At 42.4% G+C, this 14677-nt stretch overlaps 1 protein-coding gene, 1 long non-coding RNA gene and 1 pseudogene across 2 annotated transcripts; 1 reads left to right on the forward strand and 2 right to left on the reverse strand.

The window, feature by feature from the left end:
- Positions 1-453: 453 nt before the first annotated feature.
- On the reverse strand, positions 454-3213 carry LOC143633961 (nudix hydrolase 9-like). Its single transcript, XM_077102166.1, has 8 exons — positions 3157-3213; positions 3010-3084; positions 2042-2098; positions 1745-1865; positions 1514-1662; positions 1288-1431; positions 990-1148; positions 454-826 (listed from the first exon to the last, which is right to left on the reverse strand). Exons 1-8 carry the CDS (start codon positions 3211-3213, stop codon positions 728-730), a joined length of 861 nt encoding a protein of 286 aa, XP_076958281.1. The 3' UTR covers positions 454-727.
- LOC143633962 (uncharacterized) lies at positions 1306-2179 on the forward strand. The gene is made up of 2 exons (XR_013153761.1): positions 1306-1900; positions 1960-2179. It is a non-coding gene; the product is annotated as an uncharacterized LOC143633962 (long non-coding RNA).
- Positions 3214-5222: 2009 nt separating the features above from the next.
- On the reverse strand, positions 5223-6389 carry LOC143633963 (dirigent protein 10 pseudogene; annotated as a pseudogene).
- Between the last annotated feature and the right edge of the window lie 8288 nt (positions 6390-14677).

Here is a 14677-nt window from a genome sequence, read left to right on the forward strand (position 1 = left end):
AACATTATAGTTTAACAAATCCAAAATTTATTATAAGAATGTAATTTTGAACAATTTTGGTACATAAATATTATCAAATTTATAACAGTACATGTGGGCTGTGGCTAGAAAGAGTGCCACAAGAGGCAAGCTACAGTCGTTAACTATCGCCTACCGTATAGACAGGGTGTTAGCGGTGACAGCCGTTTTGGCATATGTGACAGTGCTGACTGTGGTCGTGTCAGCGATGGCGGTGGTTGTGTTGGCAACAACTGGTAGTTGACCATGGCGTTACGTGATGCTCACATTTAGACCCGCTGCGGGTTAGCTAGATTACTTTCATTTGAGCAACTCATTGTATAATTTGAGTGATCTAAATTAACCCATAAAGCTAACAAAAATTACCCGCATCAACCCAGCTCAGGTGTAAACTAAACAGTGCAGAAAAATGATACAACTTGCCAATATTACTTTCATATCATTAGTTACTACAAAACGATTACAACTTTGATTTGCTAAAACTCACCAAGCCGAGACTAGTGGCCATCTAATTACCCAAAAACAGAAACTAAGTATGATAAACAGTTTATAACAAAATCGATGATCAATAAAACAAGAACAAGTAGTTAACAATTTTTACCATACTCATATTCAAATGTGGTTTTGTTTAGATAAACAAGTATCATGAGGTCCCAAATTCAAATTAAACAAATAAATAATAATATGGGGGTTGGTAGTTTGAATACATTCACTTGACATCATTCCCAGCTTCTAACATCAACTTGTAAAGCACAAAACCTCCTCGATGGCAACCGGGCATTTTGGATGCCATGTTCTCCAACTCACTCTGAATAATTTACAAAAAATTCAGAAACAATCAACAAAAAAGTTTATGCAAGTCAAACCGAACCCACCCTGTTTCAACCACCTGTCTTGGCCCGTTACCCAAACCCGCCCATCTTGCTACCTATATTTTGAAAAGATAAAAATGATAGTATTTAATTACTCACGTGGCCGATAGCATATAGTTTTGTTGATTCATACCCATCTTGTGCACTGGAATAGAGTTCTTGAACTTGTGTTGATTCAAGATTGCACTTAATGAAGAAAAATGCAACGGGCCTCACATTCATTACCCTGCGTGATATACCGATAAATAAAGGCTCGTTCTGCATCAAACCAAATTGTAACACATTAAAGGTTTTTCTTAAAACCTCAAGATTAATAATAATAATAATAATAATAATAATAATAGTAATAATAATAATAGTAATAATAATAATAATAAAAACTTGGATAAATTCTGACCAAGGTTGCAGCAGGCACTCCAATCTCTTCAACCACTTCACGGATAACGCTGTCAAACATCTCCTGAGAAACTTTACTGTTGCTCGATTCTGAGTTTTGCATCCCGTTTTCACACTTATATGATGTAATACCAACTTCGTCCGGCTACAAACGGTTGACTTTTTATATTATCATAATTGACCACAAGCCGCCAACTATTACATTGAGAAATATAAGAAATTTGTACCTCAGGATGGCCACCTGGAAAAACCAGGTATCCGGGAAATTCACCAACATTATTACTTCTTTGGAGCACAAGTATCTTATTGTCAAACGTTTCTACAACTGCACCGTTACCTAATGGACTAGACATGTGTTGACACTGCTTACAATCATCTACAAAAATATCAAATTGGGATTTTGCAGATAACTAGATACCATTGCATGTAACATGAAAAAAATGCATTATTTTACTTACCTTCGGACGAAACAAGAAATCTTTCCCATAAAGGATTTAGATTTGTCCCCACAAAAGTCTTATAATCTGTTAGACCAAGGTGAAGGCATACATTGGGTCCCACGACATCATGTCCTCCATACTAGTTGCAACAAGAATTAAAATGGTTAAAGAGTTGTGTACATAATGCTGTCATCTTAAATTGCATCCAAATTATTAATAAATTTAATTAACAGGTGAATGTAACTTGACGAATTCGATTCCTTAAAGCAGGTGAAGGTGTTATAAAAATCGGAGTTGTTAGATAACTTAACGCACCCTAAACTTTTTACCATTGAACAATGATGAGCTTTGTTGAACTCTTTTATCCCATATCTGAAAATGAGATAAAAGGAACCATATTAGCTGTATAAAAAAGACATACAGAATAATAAATCAATGAATTAAATCAAAGAAGACACCATAAACTAACTTAGGTGTGTTCAAGAAACCCGAAACTGAAACCGAAAGAAATCCATCCGATTAATGAAGAACTTTGTCCTTAAATTATATTTCATCGATCCAAAATCTTCCACCATGAAATAATCAAGGCTAAATGTACACAGTAAAGTAATTGAAACAAAGATTAAGGTTTACTAATATTAAGCCCACCAGCCCCATTTGGTATCCAGGGTTACTAGGGCTGTAAACGAACCGAACAAACACGAACAAGGCCTTGTTCATGTTTGTTTGTTAAGAAAATAATGCGTTCACGAACGATTCACAAACACTTACCGAACAATGTTTTATGTTCGTGTTCGTTCATTAAGGAAATGAAGGGTTCACGAACACAAACAAACACAAATAAAATCGATAGAGCCTAGAGACTGAGACCGATATATTCATCAATGTGAATAATGAAAGCCTGTAAACAAACGAACACGAACACAAGCATGTTTGTGTTTGTTCATTTTACTTTAAAAGAACACAAACACTTATTATTAATTGAACAAATATTTATGTTCAAGTATTATATTCATATTGATGTTTATATACATATATATATTATATGTGAAAAATTACATATAAAAATTATAATCCAAATAATTCTAAATCATCCCGATCAATCCTAGGAGGTACCCGGCCACTCGACTAGCGACTTTTGCAACACTCACATACTAAAGCCCTAAATAGGTTCCAACATCATGTAGGCCTATTTCAGCAGCTCCAATAACTAAGTAAAATCTACAGATTTACAACTAAAATACAGTTTTAGCAATGGTAAGAAAGAAAGAAAGAAAGAATACCTGAGAAATGGAATATTCCAAGTCAGTGTCCGGATGAGGAACTCTATCGTACGATTTGTCCAAATTCACCGATACCTAAATGTAAAAGTTAAAAATCATAGATATTATTCGACAAATAAGTAAAGGATCGGAAAAATGAAATGTTACCTGCGAAGAAGAGAGACCAGAGGGACATGAGAGAAGCAGTTTGAATGCATTCTCCATGATCGTATCGTACGTTTGTCTTGGAATTGAGTTGGGGTTTTAGGCTGAGGGGTGTTGGGGGCGCGAGAGGGGGCGCAAGCCAATAATATTGTGACGTGTGGCAGAGAGAGAAACTTGATAAGATGGGTGTTGGTTGTGGTGCTCGCGCCCCTGGCCCTGGTGTGGAGGGGCGCGAGAGGGGGCGCGAGCGGTTTTTTTTTTATTTTTTTATAAATGTATTAAAAAAACGTATTATTAAAAAAACTCATAAATTATTTAAAAAAACACACATTAATTAAAAAAACACATTAATATCTAAAAAAATTAAAGTACAAAATAAAAAAAAACATTAAATATCCAAACTATAATATGCTAAAAGTGAAAATAAAGCTAGCCATCTAAATTATAATAAAGCTTCAAAGATCAAGGGCTAAAAGTGAAAATACATTTAAATTATAATATGCTAGCCATCTCCTTCATTCCCGTTTTTCCGATTTGGGTTTCCGGCCGTCGGAATCCGACCTTGGCCACCTTAAAAAGCCTCCTTAAACTATTATTTTAACTGGATTCCCAAGCCCAACGGCTCTTCACGCATTCCCAAGCCCCCTTTACGCCTCTTCCCTCCCGCTACCCCTCTTGCGCCTGCGTTGTTTTTCGTGCTCGCGCCCCTCTCGCGCCTCGGTGGTGTGGTGCTCGCGCCCCGGGGCGCGAGCGGCTGGCCTCACGCGCCCTTTCTCGCGCTCCACACCCCTCAGCCTATAATTGTAATTACTTAGTTAGAGTTTATTAGCCGCTTTTATTTATGTTTATTACATAAATCAAATCAAATCAAATCATATCAAATAATTAATTTATTACAAGTCATTTATTTCACAATTAAAGTAACCATTAGGTCAGTAAACTTTTTTTTTTTAACGGCCAACTAAGTAATGCCGGGTACTACGTACGCGGCCCCCATTGGCTAAAGATAGCCCGAGCCGGCCACTAGTCTGGACGGACGGAGCCCCCTAGCGGTCCACTTGTTGAGGGATTCACCGGATAAAACCCGACCGTTTGGCACGACAGCGAGGAGCCGGTAAAACCGGGTGAGATCAGGAACTCTGGCAAGCCAGGGCCATCCCTCATATCTCCCATATAAGTTGGTGGTAGTGAGGTTTGATCCTCCTACCTCTCATTTGTAAAATGAGTGTTCTACCATTGAGCCACAACCAACTTATATATTAAGTCAGTAAACTAGTAGTGAACAATTCTTGCACGGTTTGACGGGAAATTTGTTTATGTTCAAACGGACATGAGCAAAATGTTTGTGTTCATTTGATTAAACAAACTAACATGAACACATGTCTTGTTCGTTTATTTATGTTCGCAAAGTTCGTCTATGCTTATTCATTTATGTAGGTTCATGTTGGTTTACATATTAAAAGAAAATAATTAAACATTATTTGTACTTTACAACTTAAATCATCCTAATATGTTTTACACTTGTTCATTGGTGTTCATTTATGTTCATATATGTCCGTTTTCAGTTATGTTCGTGAACTATTCGTTTAGATTTTAAATGAACGAACATGAACATGTTTTCTATAACTTGTATAGATGTCTAGAGTAAATTCATAAGGGTGGGAGGGGCGGGCGTTCAATGGTTTATTTTCGCGTGTTTTCTAACTTGATTGTACGAACATGTTTTATAACTTGATGGATTTCTTTCTTTCTTTCTTTGTTCTTTATAAAAATAATAGCACGTGATGATGAGGAATCTTCATACACCCTGATAAATCTACATAAACTTGTTAATTTTGAGATGACAATCCCTCATTGGTCTATTTATTATCCGTCCCTTAATTAATCTTCATGCACCCGAATACCCATGTTTTCTAACTTGCATAGATGTCTAGAGTAAATTCAATTAAAATCATAATTTAATGGTTTCATTGATGATATAAGCATAAAGAAATAAATGACATAAACCCTTGAATGTTTTCATATTTGCACACAAGTTTCTCATAAAAATCACATAAACATAAAAATGATAAACCACACACACAAACTAATAAGCAAGATACACTGTAAAATGAAGCAATGTCTCTGTACCATCATTGTTCTGCTGATCAGTACCCTGGAAAGTCTTCACCACAGCATGCCCCTTAGCATTCACATACTTCCCGGTACCGCCCATCACTGCCAGCTGAGACTCCGCCACCGCGCTCCTGTGAACCCCCATAAAACTCAAACTATCAATATAACTCCCATGCATAAACATCACAGTAAACGCCATTGTTTGACTCTTCCCGTCTATCGAGCTTGATACGTAGAACCCTTGAGCCTTCCCAATCAAACCGGACCCTAGCTCGTGCCCTTCGGTCAACTCGTCATCAATCACGGTCAATGTCCCGAACATGAATTGTTGTAACGCGTTACCTTGAGGTAATTGTCCACCGTTAATGGCGGCAAAAAGATTATTGTTATTTTTGTTGTTATTGTTTTGGAAAACGTTTGAGGTGGTCCCACCCACCTAAGCCAGTGAGGAACGGGAGATTATTATTGTTGATAATCCCGTTGTTCCCATTGTCTTGTGGGACCCCATTGTTAACCGGGAGGTTGGCACCGTTTGGTTTTGCAAACGGGACCTGACCGTTGACAACCGGGTTAGTCACGGCTCCAGTGACGGCTTTAGCCGAGGGGTTTGACCCGCCAAGAATGTCGTGCATGAAGAAAGTTAGTGTGTGGTCAGGTCCTTCTACCACGGGGACCACACTTGCACCGGAAGCGGGGTTAGGTGGGATAGCGCCTAAGGGGGTCATATCATCGCCCGCTTCTGGTGCAACCACTGGGGCCACGGGCTCTGTGTCCTCGATGAGGGTTCGAGCCGAGGCGGCTAGGAAAAGAAGGGAGAGGATTGTAAAACAAGTGAAGGTAGAGGTTGCCATTGGAAAAGTTTGATCAAGTGTAGAAGGTGAATGATTGATTGATGGTTTTATGTGGAATGTTATGTGTGTATTTATACAAGGAAAAAAGAATAAATTGGTGTAGTTGATAATATGGAGTTGGTGCCATAAGAGTTAGTAAGCTAAACTCATGTTATTATTAGCCAAACAACTCATCTTTACAAATCCAACTCGTATTTATGATTATCAAAGGTTATTTAGATCTAAAGTTTTTGTAGTGCTGGATTTGTGTTTCGACTGCTTCAGAAGTTTTTTCTTTTTTTTTACGGTCAAGTTATATAATTAATTTTCAAATATTCAAATAATAATATAATGAGGGTAAAAAAACGGAATTAACAACTTATAAGTATGGCTGCTGGGATTCGAGCTCAGGTCTCCACGGCCACAACGTGGAATTCTTACCACTAAACTACAGCCACTTAATGTTATTTTGTTGATTTAATTAACCTAAGAGTCTAAGTCTAATATTGTTTGTTCCTAAAACTTTTTCCTATGATACATAACCACCAATTGACGTAACCAATGTTGAGTCTTATAAATGGAACATATATTCATCCACATGTCTATTAATTTAGGTTGCTCTCAATGGGTAGAGTACTCAATTTTTAAGTACAGCTAGGATCTCCTGACATTTTTCTTGATACTCACAAGTTTAAATACTATATATTAATAGCTTAATCTTTCATATTTCTTGTAAATGTTGTTGAGATCATATCTTTAATATGTTATTGAACTATTGGAGGCTGAGTAGTCTTGAGGGAGATGCGTTTCTACAAACGTGAAGTTCGGTTTACGTAATCGGAATGATGATTAATACTTGAATGATAGTTGTATTTGTTACTTCAAAAAGTAGTTGTTTAGAAATATTGGTTTTAAAGATGTAAGAAATCATTCCCAACAGATGAAAACACAAAGAGAACAATGGTAAGGAAACTGCATCTTTATTATGTATCCTTACTATCATGTATTTATAATACATTAATACGTGTCTTCTGGATTTTTTGTTATATCTTTAGTTTGCGACTCGATCCAAACTGCATAAGCAACTACAGAATCTATAATCGAGCAATAGAGTTGAAAAAAGTTCTTAGTTCGGCAAATATTAACTAAACGGATTTTAACAAGCTACATATAAGAACACATTATCTGATAAAAACGCGTATATATACAGTTATTTTTATAAGGGAAAACTGTACATTCATAATCTAGGCCAAATATTACCAAGTGTTGTTTGTCATTATAAGAAAACGGCAAATAACACCAAAGAACCGTATGTTGGTGATTGACTACGAATTCAATTTTCCAAGTTACATAAAAACCTATATATATAAAACATGCATATGCAACCACAACAGAGTATTTCTTTCTTTGTTATTTGTTTTGTATAATTATCCCTTCAATATAAATAAAAGGTGAACTAATAAAATTATAAAATAAAAGTGTTTGTAACTGAAGAGGTAGGTCCCAGCAGAGCCTAGTTGGACCCGCAGGACTCACCTTGAAGAGAGACGTCTGCGCAGAAACCAACTGGATCCGCAGGACCCACCATGCTCAGAGACGTGACGTCCTTACGCGCAGTACGCCAGCTGTTCCCGCAGGGAAAGCCTCCCAATGGTGAAGTACCCCGCTTGTTCCCGCAGCTGCGGATACAAGCCATCAGGGAAGGCTACCCGCACTAATAGCAAGGCTACACGCACAAGGCACTAACTCTTGATACTTCAGTAATGTCACCTGAAGGAATGAGCAAGGCGGGAATACTCCCGCCCAAATGAGCCAGTCCGTATGCTTCTGGAAGATCTTTTGTACTATACCTGCCAAGGTATGGGCAAAATAGACGATCTAACCAAAACAGCCCATGAACCAATCACAGGGTGACAGCTCACCGACAACAGTACGAGGAGGAGCACCCTCTAGTACTGTTTGTCACTATTAGCCGCTGCCTACTCACCAACCCTCACTGTGGGACGTGCGTAGCCTACAGTTGGTGGAACAGTGCATAGCCGACAGTAAAGGAACAGTATACAGCTGGCCCTGTCACTATCGGCCGCAGCCTATCCACCAACCAGCATGGCTTGTGTGTAGCCCACTGTTGGTAGAACATGAATACTATTCAGCCGGCTGTACCTTCTTGGAAACTTACCTTCGGCTATAAATACTCCAACACCTTGGAATGGTAAGGACACTATCGGATATCTCATTATCTTATCTTCTCTAGCAATCTCTTAATATACACTTATATTCAGAGCAATCTAGTCTGATTCTCACGCCGGAGGGTGGTCACAAGGAGGAACCCCCCCTTCTCAGTGACGAGCTTACGGTTTCTGTTTTGCATGTCACCTGAAGAACAACTTTCTTTGCTGGACCTCATCCTCGTGGGAGACATCTATTTAACCCCCAGATTATCCGTAATCTGCCCGGGGTTAATTAGTGTTTCTTCATTGGCGCCATCCGTGCATAAAAGCTAGAACTAATTCTTAGTTTTTTCAAAATTTCAGAAGAAATGGTTAACGTTACTCCGGTCCCAAAGCCAGTAAGTGACCAAGAAACCCCGGTAACCACAACCCCAGCAACTGGGGGGAACACCGGCGGTTATACAAATTTTACGAACACTACCCCGGTTACCCAAGCCGGGTCAAGTGCAGTAAACAATATTTCACTGGGGTTCACTGATGCCCAGTTGGAGAAACGGACGAGGGTCCCTCGCCAAACACTCGATCAAGTTAAGGCATGGGCCGAAGCACGTCAGAAAGAGTTCCAAGCCGAGTTGTATGAACGCTTGCGTTCACTTCAACAGGCTGACGAATTCGGCAGTACTCGCCAACATCTCAACATGAACAGTGAGTGCGAGTACTCGGACGATGAGTGGGAAGAATCCGATACCGACGCAAACCCTCGCCATAAGGCAAAAGGGAAGCGTAAGGAAACGGACTTCCAACCGACAAGGAATTTTGGAGAAACCTTTAAACCAACGAACGCGGGGAGAAACCCACGTGACTTCTCCAAAACCTTTAGACCAACTGCTGCAAATGCAGGAAAGTCCAAGTTTGCAAGGGACATTGCGGAAGCAATCGCCCCGAGAAGTGCCAAACAAATGTCCAACATCGGCACTTATGATGGTCTATCCGACCCAGACGACCACTTGAGCAGATTCATTGCGGGGGCAACCGTCAGTAACTGGACGGAACCCACGTGGTGTTATATGTTCCAGATGACACTGGTTGGAGCGGCCAGGGCATGGTTCGATCGTTTACCGGTCCACCACATCTATGATTGGGCGGACTTTCAGAACAAGTTCAGCCAACACTTCAGCCAACAGAGGAAATATACTGAAGAACAGTGGACGATCCTCAACTGCATTAGAGAGGAGGATGAATCTTTACTAGACTTCATCACTCGCTTCAACTCCAAAAAGCTGAGTCTGGGCAACATAAGTGAAGATCTTGTTCGCGCCGCTTTCATCCAGGGCGCCGAATACCCAGAGCTTATCCGCACGTTGACGGGTAAGGACGGCATGCCATCCACATGGGATGCCATCATGACGGCGGCCAAGCGCTTTGCCGAGACAGAGAAGCAACTGGGTAGGGATCTTCCCCAGAGTACACACCTCTACACGCAGAGGACCAGAGAAAACAATGTTCGGATCGCCCGGCAGAACAAAAAGAGGAAGCTAGGTATTTGGCAGTCAAGGGTAAACTTTGACACCTCATCCAGCTCTCGCCCTTTTGTTGGCGGAAGGGATAAGACACACCCTTCAAGCCGAAAACACCGGTGGACGCCACTCACCAAAAGCTTCATCATCATCATCATCGTACTCAGTATATCCCACCAATAGCAATGCTATGGTAGGGTCTGAGGAGGGTAAGATGTAGACAGCCTCACGGAGATATTTGCCACCGAAAAACTACCATGGCCAAAAGCTCCAATGATCCGGCAGCGACCTAATGCGGATCAAAGCAAATCCTGTGACTTCCACGGGACAAAGGGTCATAGTACGGAGGAGTGTACATCCTTGAAGGATATTGTTGAAACATTCGTCAAGGATGGAAGACTTGCACACCTTGTGGCATCAATCAAGAAGGGAGGAAGGAATGATAACCGGTACAGAGGCAACGGACGAAAGCCCGTTGACATCAGCATCAACATGGTTCATGGCAACATCAGAGGAAGAAAAAGGCGAGCGACAGAACCATGCGCGTGGAAGGAAGCTGAGGTGCGCTTCCCGCGAGTGCCAGGAGGACCCAGCAAAGAAGGCCCTATCGTCATCAAAAGCCAGCTGGGGCACTACATCACTTCTCGCACTCTTGCTGACAACGGCGCCTCGTCAACGGTGATGTACAGGCAGTTCTTCGACAAGCTAGATGACGAAGACAAGGAACGCCTGGAAACGGTCTACGCCTCGATGGAAGGGTTCGACGGCAGCACAAACACCCCCCTGGGTATCCTATCTTTCCCCGTCACTCTTACGGACGGGAATCACTCACGCACAGAAGATGTGGATTTTGTCGTGATGAGGAAGCCACACCACACATACGACATTCTCTTCGGAAGAGACGGGATGGCAAGATTCAACGCCGTGGTATCTTCAGTCCACGGCATGATGGGATGGGCAACAGCTGAGGGTGTAGCGATGATCACCGGCATTCCCCAGGTATGCATCGCATCTGTCTCATCTAAACCCAGACCAAAGATGGCTAAACCAACCATCACCGAACCGGAAAGATGGGCCTTCAATGGCAAATACCCTGACCAGGCCGTTACCATTGGCCCAACAGTCGTTGATCCCACACGCACCTTACTCAAACGCTTACTACAGAAAAACGCTGACATCTTCGCGTGGACAGCAGCTGACATGACTGGCGTACCCCGAAGTAAGGCAGAGCATAAGCTCAAGTGCGACCCGGCTGTTACGCCAGTCGTACAAAAGCGCAGAGTAATGGGGCCAGAACAAACTAACGCGTGTAGAACCCAAGTCAAGGAACTCCTTGACGCAGGCATCGTACGCGTTAGCAGATATCAAACATGGGTTGCAAATCCCGTTATGGTACCGAAGAATAACAAACAATGGCGCATGTGCATAGATTTCAAGGACTTAAACAAAGCATGCCCCAAAGATTGTTATCCGTTACCCGAAATTGATCTTAAGGTGGATTCGTTAGCACCGTTTCGCCTTAAATGCTTCCTGGATGCGTATAAGGGGTACCATCAAATCCACATGGCCGTTGACGATCAGGACAAAACCGCATTTCGGACGCCCGATGGCACATTTTGTTACCAAATGATGCCATTTGGACTTAAGAATGTCGGGTCCACATACCAACACCTGATGGACAACCAGTTTCAGGCCCAAATTGGGAGGAACTTGGAAGTCTACATGGATGACTTGGTCATCAAAAGCCCTGACGCAGAAGGGATGTTGAAAGACATCGAAGAAACTTTCAACACGCTCAGGAAGATAAACATGAAGCTCAACCCGAGCAAGTGTTCCTTTGGGATGGAAGAAGGGAAGTTCTTGGGGGTCATCGTCACTAAAGATGGCTTCAGAGCGAACCCTGAAAAGGTCGAAGCCATTATCAAAATGGAATCACCTACTACCATCAAACAGGCTCAGACACTGAATGGACGACTAGTCGCACTTAATCGCTTTTTGGCAAACCACGCGGATAAGTCGTTTCCTTTCGTGTCAACGTTGAGAAACTGTTTAAAGAAAACGCACTTCAGCTGGACACCAGAAGCGGAAGCAGCTTTTCAGGAGATTCGGTCACGCTTGATCGAACTCCCAACGCTCACAGCACCAGAAGCGGGGGAGGGGTTAATCCTATACCTTTCTGCAACAGATAGAGCAACCGGGGCGGTCCTGCTAGTTGAACGGAAAGGCATCCAGATGCCAATCTATTATGTCAGCCGTATCCTAACAGACGTAGAAACCCGGTACTCTACCCTCGAAAAATTAGTCTTAGCACTTGTACACGCTTCACGCAGGTTAAGACGATATTTCCAGGGTCACCCAATCACCATTCTCACCAACTTCAAACTTGCAAACGTTCTACGCAAACCCGAGTTATCGGGACGCCTAGCCAAATGGGCAATTGAGTTGGGGGAATACGCGATAAAGTATAAGCCAAGACCAGCCATAAAAGGCCAGGTTTTGGCCGGCTTTATTGCGGAAGTGCCTGCATCGCGAGAAAAAGAGTGCCAGGAAGAGGCTCAACCCTCTCCAGCACAGGACATCAATGATGTCTGGCGACTCTACACTGATGGAGCAGCCAGTAACGAGGGTTCAGGCGCAGGGTTGAAACTAACCAACCCAGCAGGCCAAGAATACACTTACGCTATTCGACTGGATTTTCCAAGTACGAATAACGAAGACGAGTATGAAGCATTCTTGGCCGGGCTGAGAATTGCGCGTAAGATGGGAGTGAAACACTTGGAAGCCCACGTGGATTCCATGTTAGTAGCCAACCAAATCAACGGGACGTACACGGCCGTGAACGACACAATGGCCCTGTACCTCGCACAAGCAAAAACCCTTATGCGCGATTTTAACGATTGCAAAGTCATACACGTCAAGTGTAGCGAAAACAAATCTGCGGATGCGTTAAGCAAGCTTGCATCATTAGCCTTCACCCACTTGGGAAAGGACATCCGCATTGAACTCCTCGAGGCACCTTCAGTCCCGCACAAGGAAATTTGTGTCATCCAAACCGGCACAGAAACGTGGATGACACCAATAATAAATTACCTTGCGGCAGGTAAACTACCAGAGTCAAAAACACAGGCAAGAAAACTACGCTGTAAAGCACTGAATTATCAACTCATCGATGACATCCTTTACAGACGTAACTTTCTTGGCCCACTCTTAAGATGTGTGGACAACCAAGATGCTGACTACCTCCTAAGGGAAGTACACGAAGGCATCTGTGGAGTACACGCAGGTCCACGCGCTGTTGTAGCTAAGCTAAACAACGCGGGATACTTTTGGCCGGGGATGCATACGGATGCGCTGGCATACATCAGAAAGTGCAGGTCTTGTCAGCTCTACGCACCCAACACGCATCGCCCGAAGAATGAACTTGTTCCAGTCACCTCTTCATGGCTATTTCAGAAGTGGGCCATCGATGTGACAGGCCCATTTCCTACAGCAGCAGGAAATGTTCAGTTCCTAGTGGTAGCCATCGACTACTTCACCAAGTGGATAGAAGCAAAACCCTTAGCCCAAACAACCGCGAAACATATCAAAAAATTTATTTGGGAATTTATTATTTGTCGTTTTGGACTTCCGCAGAATTTGGTGAGCGATAACGGCACCAACTTTGTTGACAAGAAGCTACAAAAGTGGCTGGAAGAACTTCAAATCACCCACACTTTTACCTCAGTGGCGCACCCGCAGGGTAATGGTGAGGTAGAAAGAGCAAATAAGAGCATCGTCGAAGACATAAAGAAAAGACTCTTGGAACACAGATCCGGCTGGGTGGACGAGCTTCCGCACGTCCTTTGGGCAAACAGAACGCTGAAAAAGGCCAGTACGGGAGAAACCCCGTTCAGTCTCACTTATGGCACTGAAGCCATGGTCCCGGTCGAAATTGGTTTACCCTCACCAAGGGTCTTGATTCAGCCAGAAGACAATGATGTGGAAAGACGGTTAGACCTTATGCTAACCGAGAAACGCAGAGACTTAGCCGCAGTGCGTGAAGAGAACTACAAGCGACAAATGCAAAAGTACTACAACACGCGGGTAAAACTCTGCAACTTCAATGTAGGAGACTACATACTGCGTAACAACGAGGCTTCGAACCAACAACGCCCAGGAAAACTGGCCCCGGTCTGGGAAGGGCCATACATTATCAAAGAAGTTCTGGGAAAGGGCGCATACCGGCTCGAAAGGCTCGATGGCACTCCCATCCCAAGAACATGGAATGGAGCTCAATTACGCAAATGTTACATGTAGATCAATTCCAAACTTGTAAAGAAAAGGCCTAGAGCCACTTCTAATGGAAATGATTCTCCTTTCACAATGTGTTGATAGCCTTACCTTTATACTTATGAACTTCCCACACTGATGTGCCGGTATTCACCGCATAAATATGGGAAGAAGTAAGTCGTTACGTGTGGAAGGCGGCAAAACCCGCATAAACACATAAAATGGTAAAAATTTCAAAAGAAAAGATAAGGAAAACTTTCACGCAGGTCAGTCATAGGTAAACTTTGGTCATCCCACTAAATGAAAGTGCCTAACCGCACAAATCATGATAGAGGAAACTGAACTAACCTATTGACAACCGCGCGTCGAACGGTTAACTTATTCAAAATACTTAGAAAATTTCTAACAGAAGGATGAGGAAAACCTCCACGCAGGTCAGATGTAGGCAAAGTTTAGCCATCCTACTAAGTGCAAGTGACGATCTTACCCGCACAATCACGAACGAGGAAGCAAAACTTCAACCTATTATCTACCACGTTCAAAGGTTAACTTATTCTAAACACTTAGAAAATTTCAAAGGAAAAGATGAGGAAAACTTCCACGCAGGTCAGATATAGGTAAA

Source organism: Bidens hawaiensis, unplaced genomic scaffold, assembly GCF_021521415.1.
Source record: "Bidens hawaiensis isolate Kalapana, Puna unplaced genomic scaffold, B.hawaiensis_p1.1 tig00006961_1, whole genome shotgun sequence".
Taxonomy (NCBI): Eukaryota; Viridiplantae; Streptophyta; class Magnoliopsida; order Asterales; family Asteraceae; genus Bidens; species Bidens hawaiensis.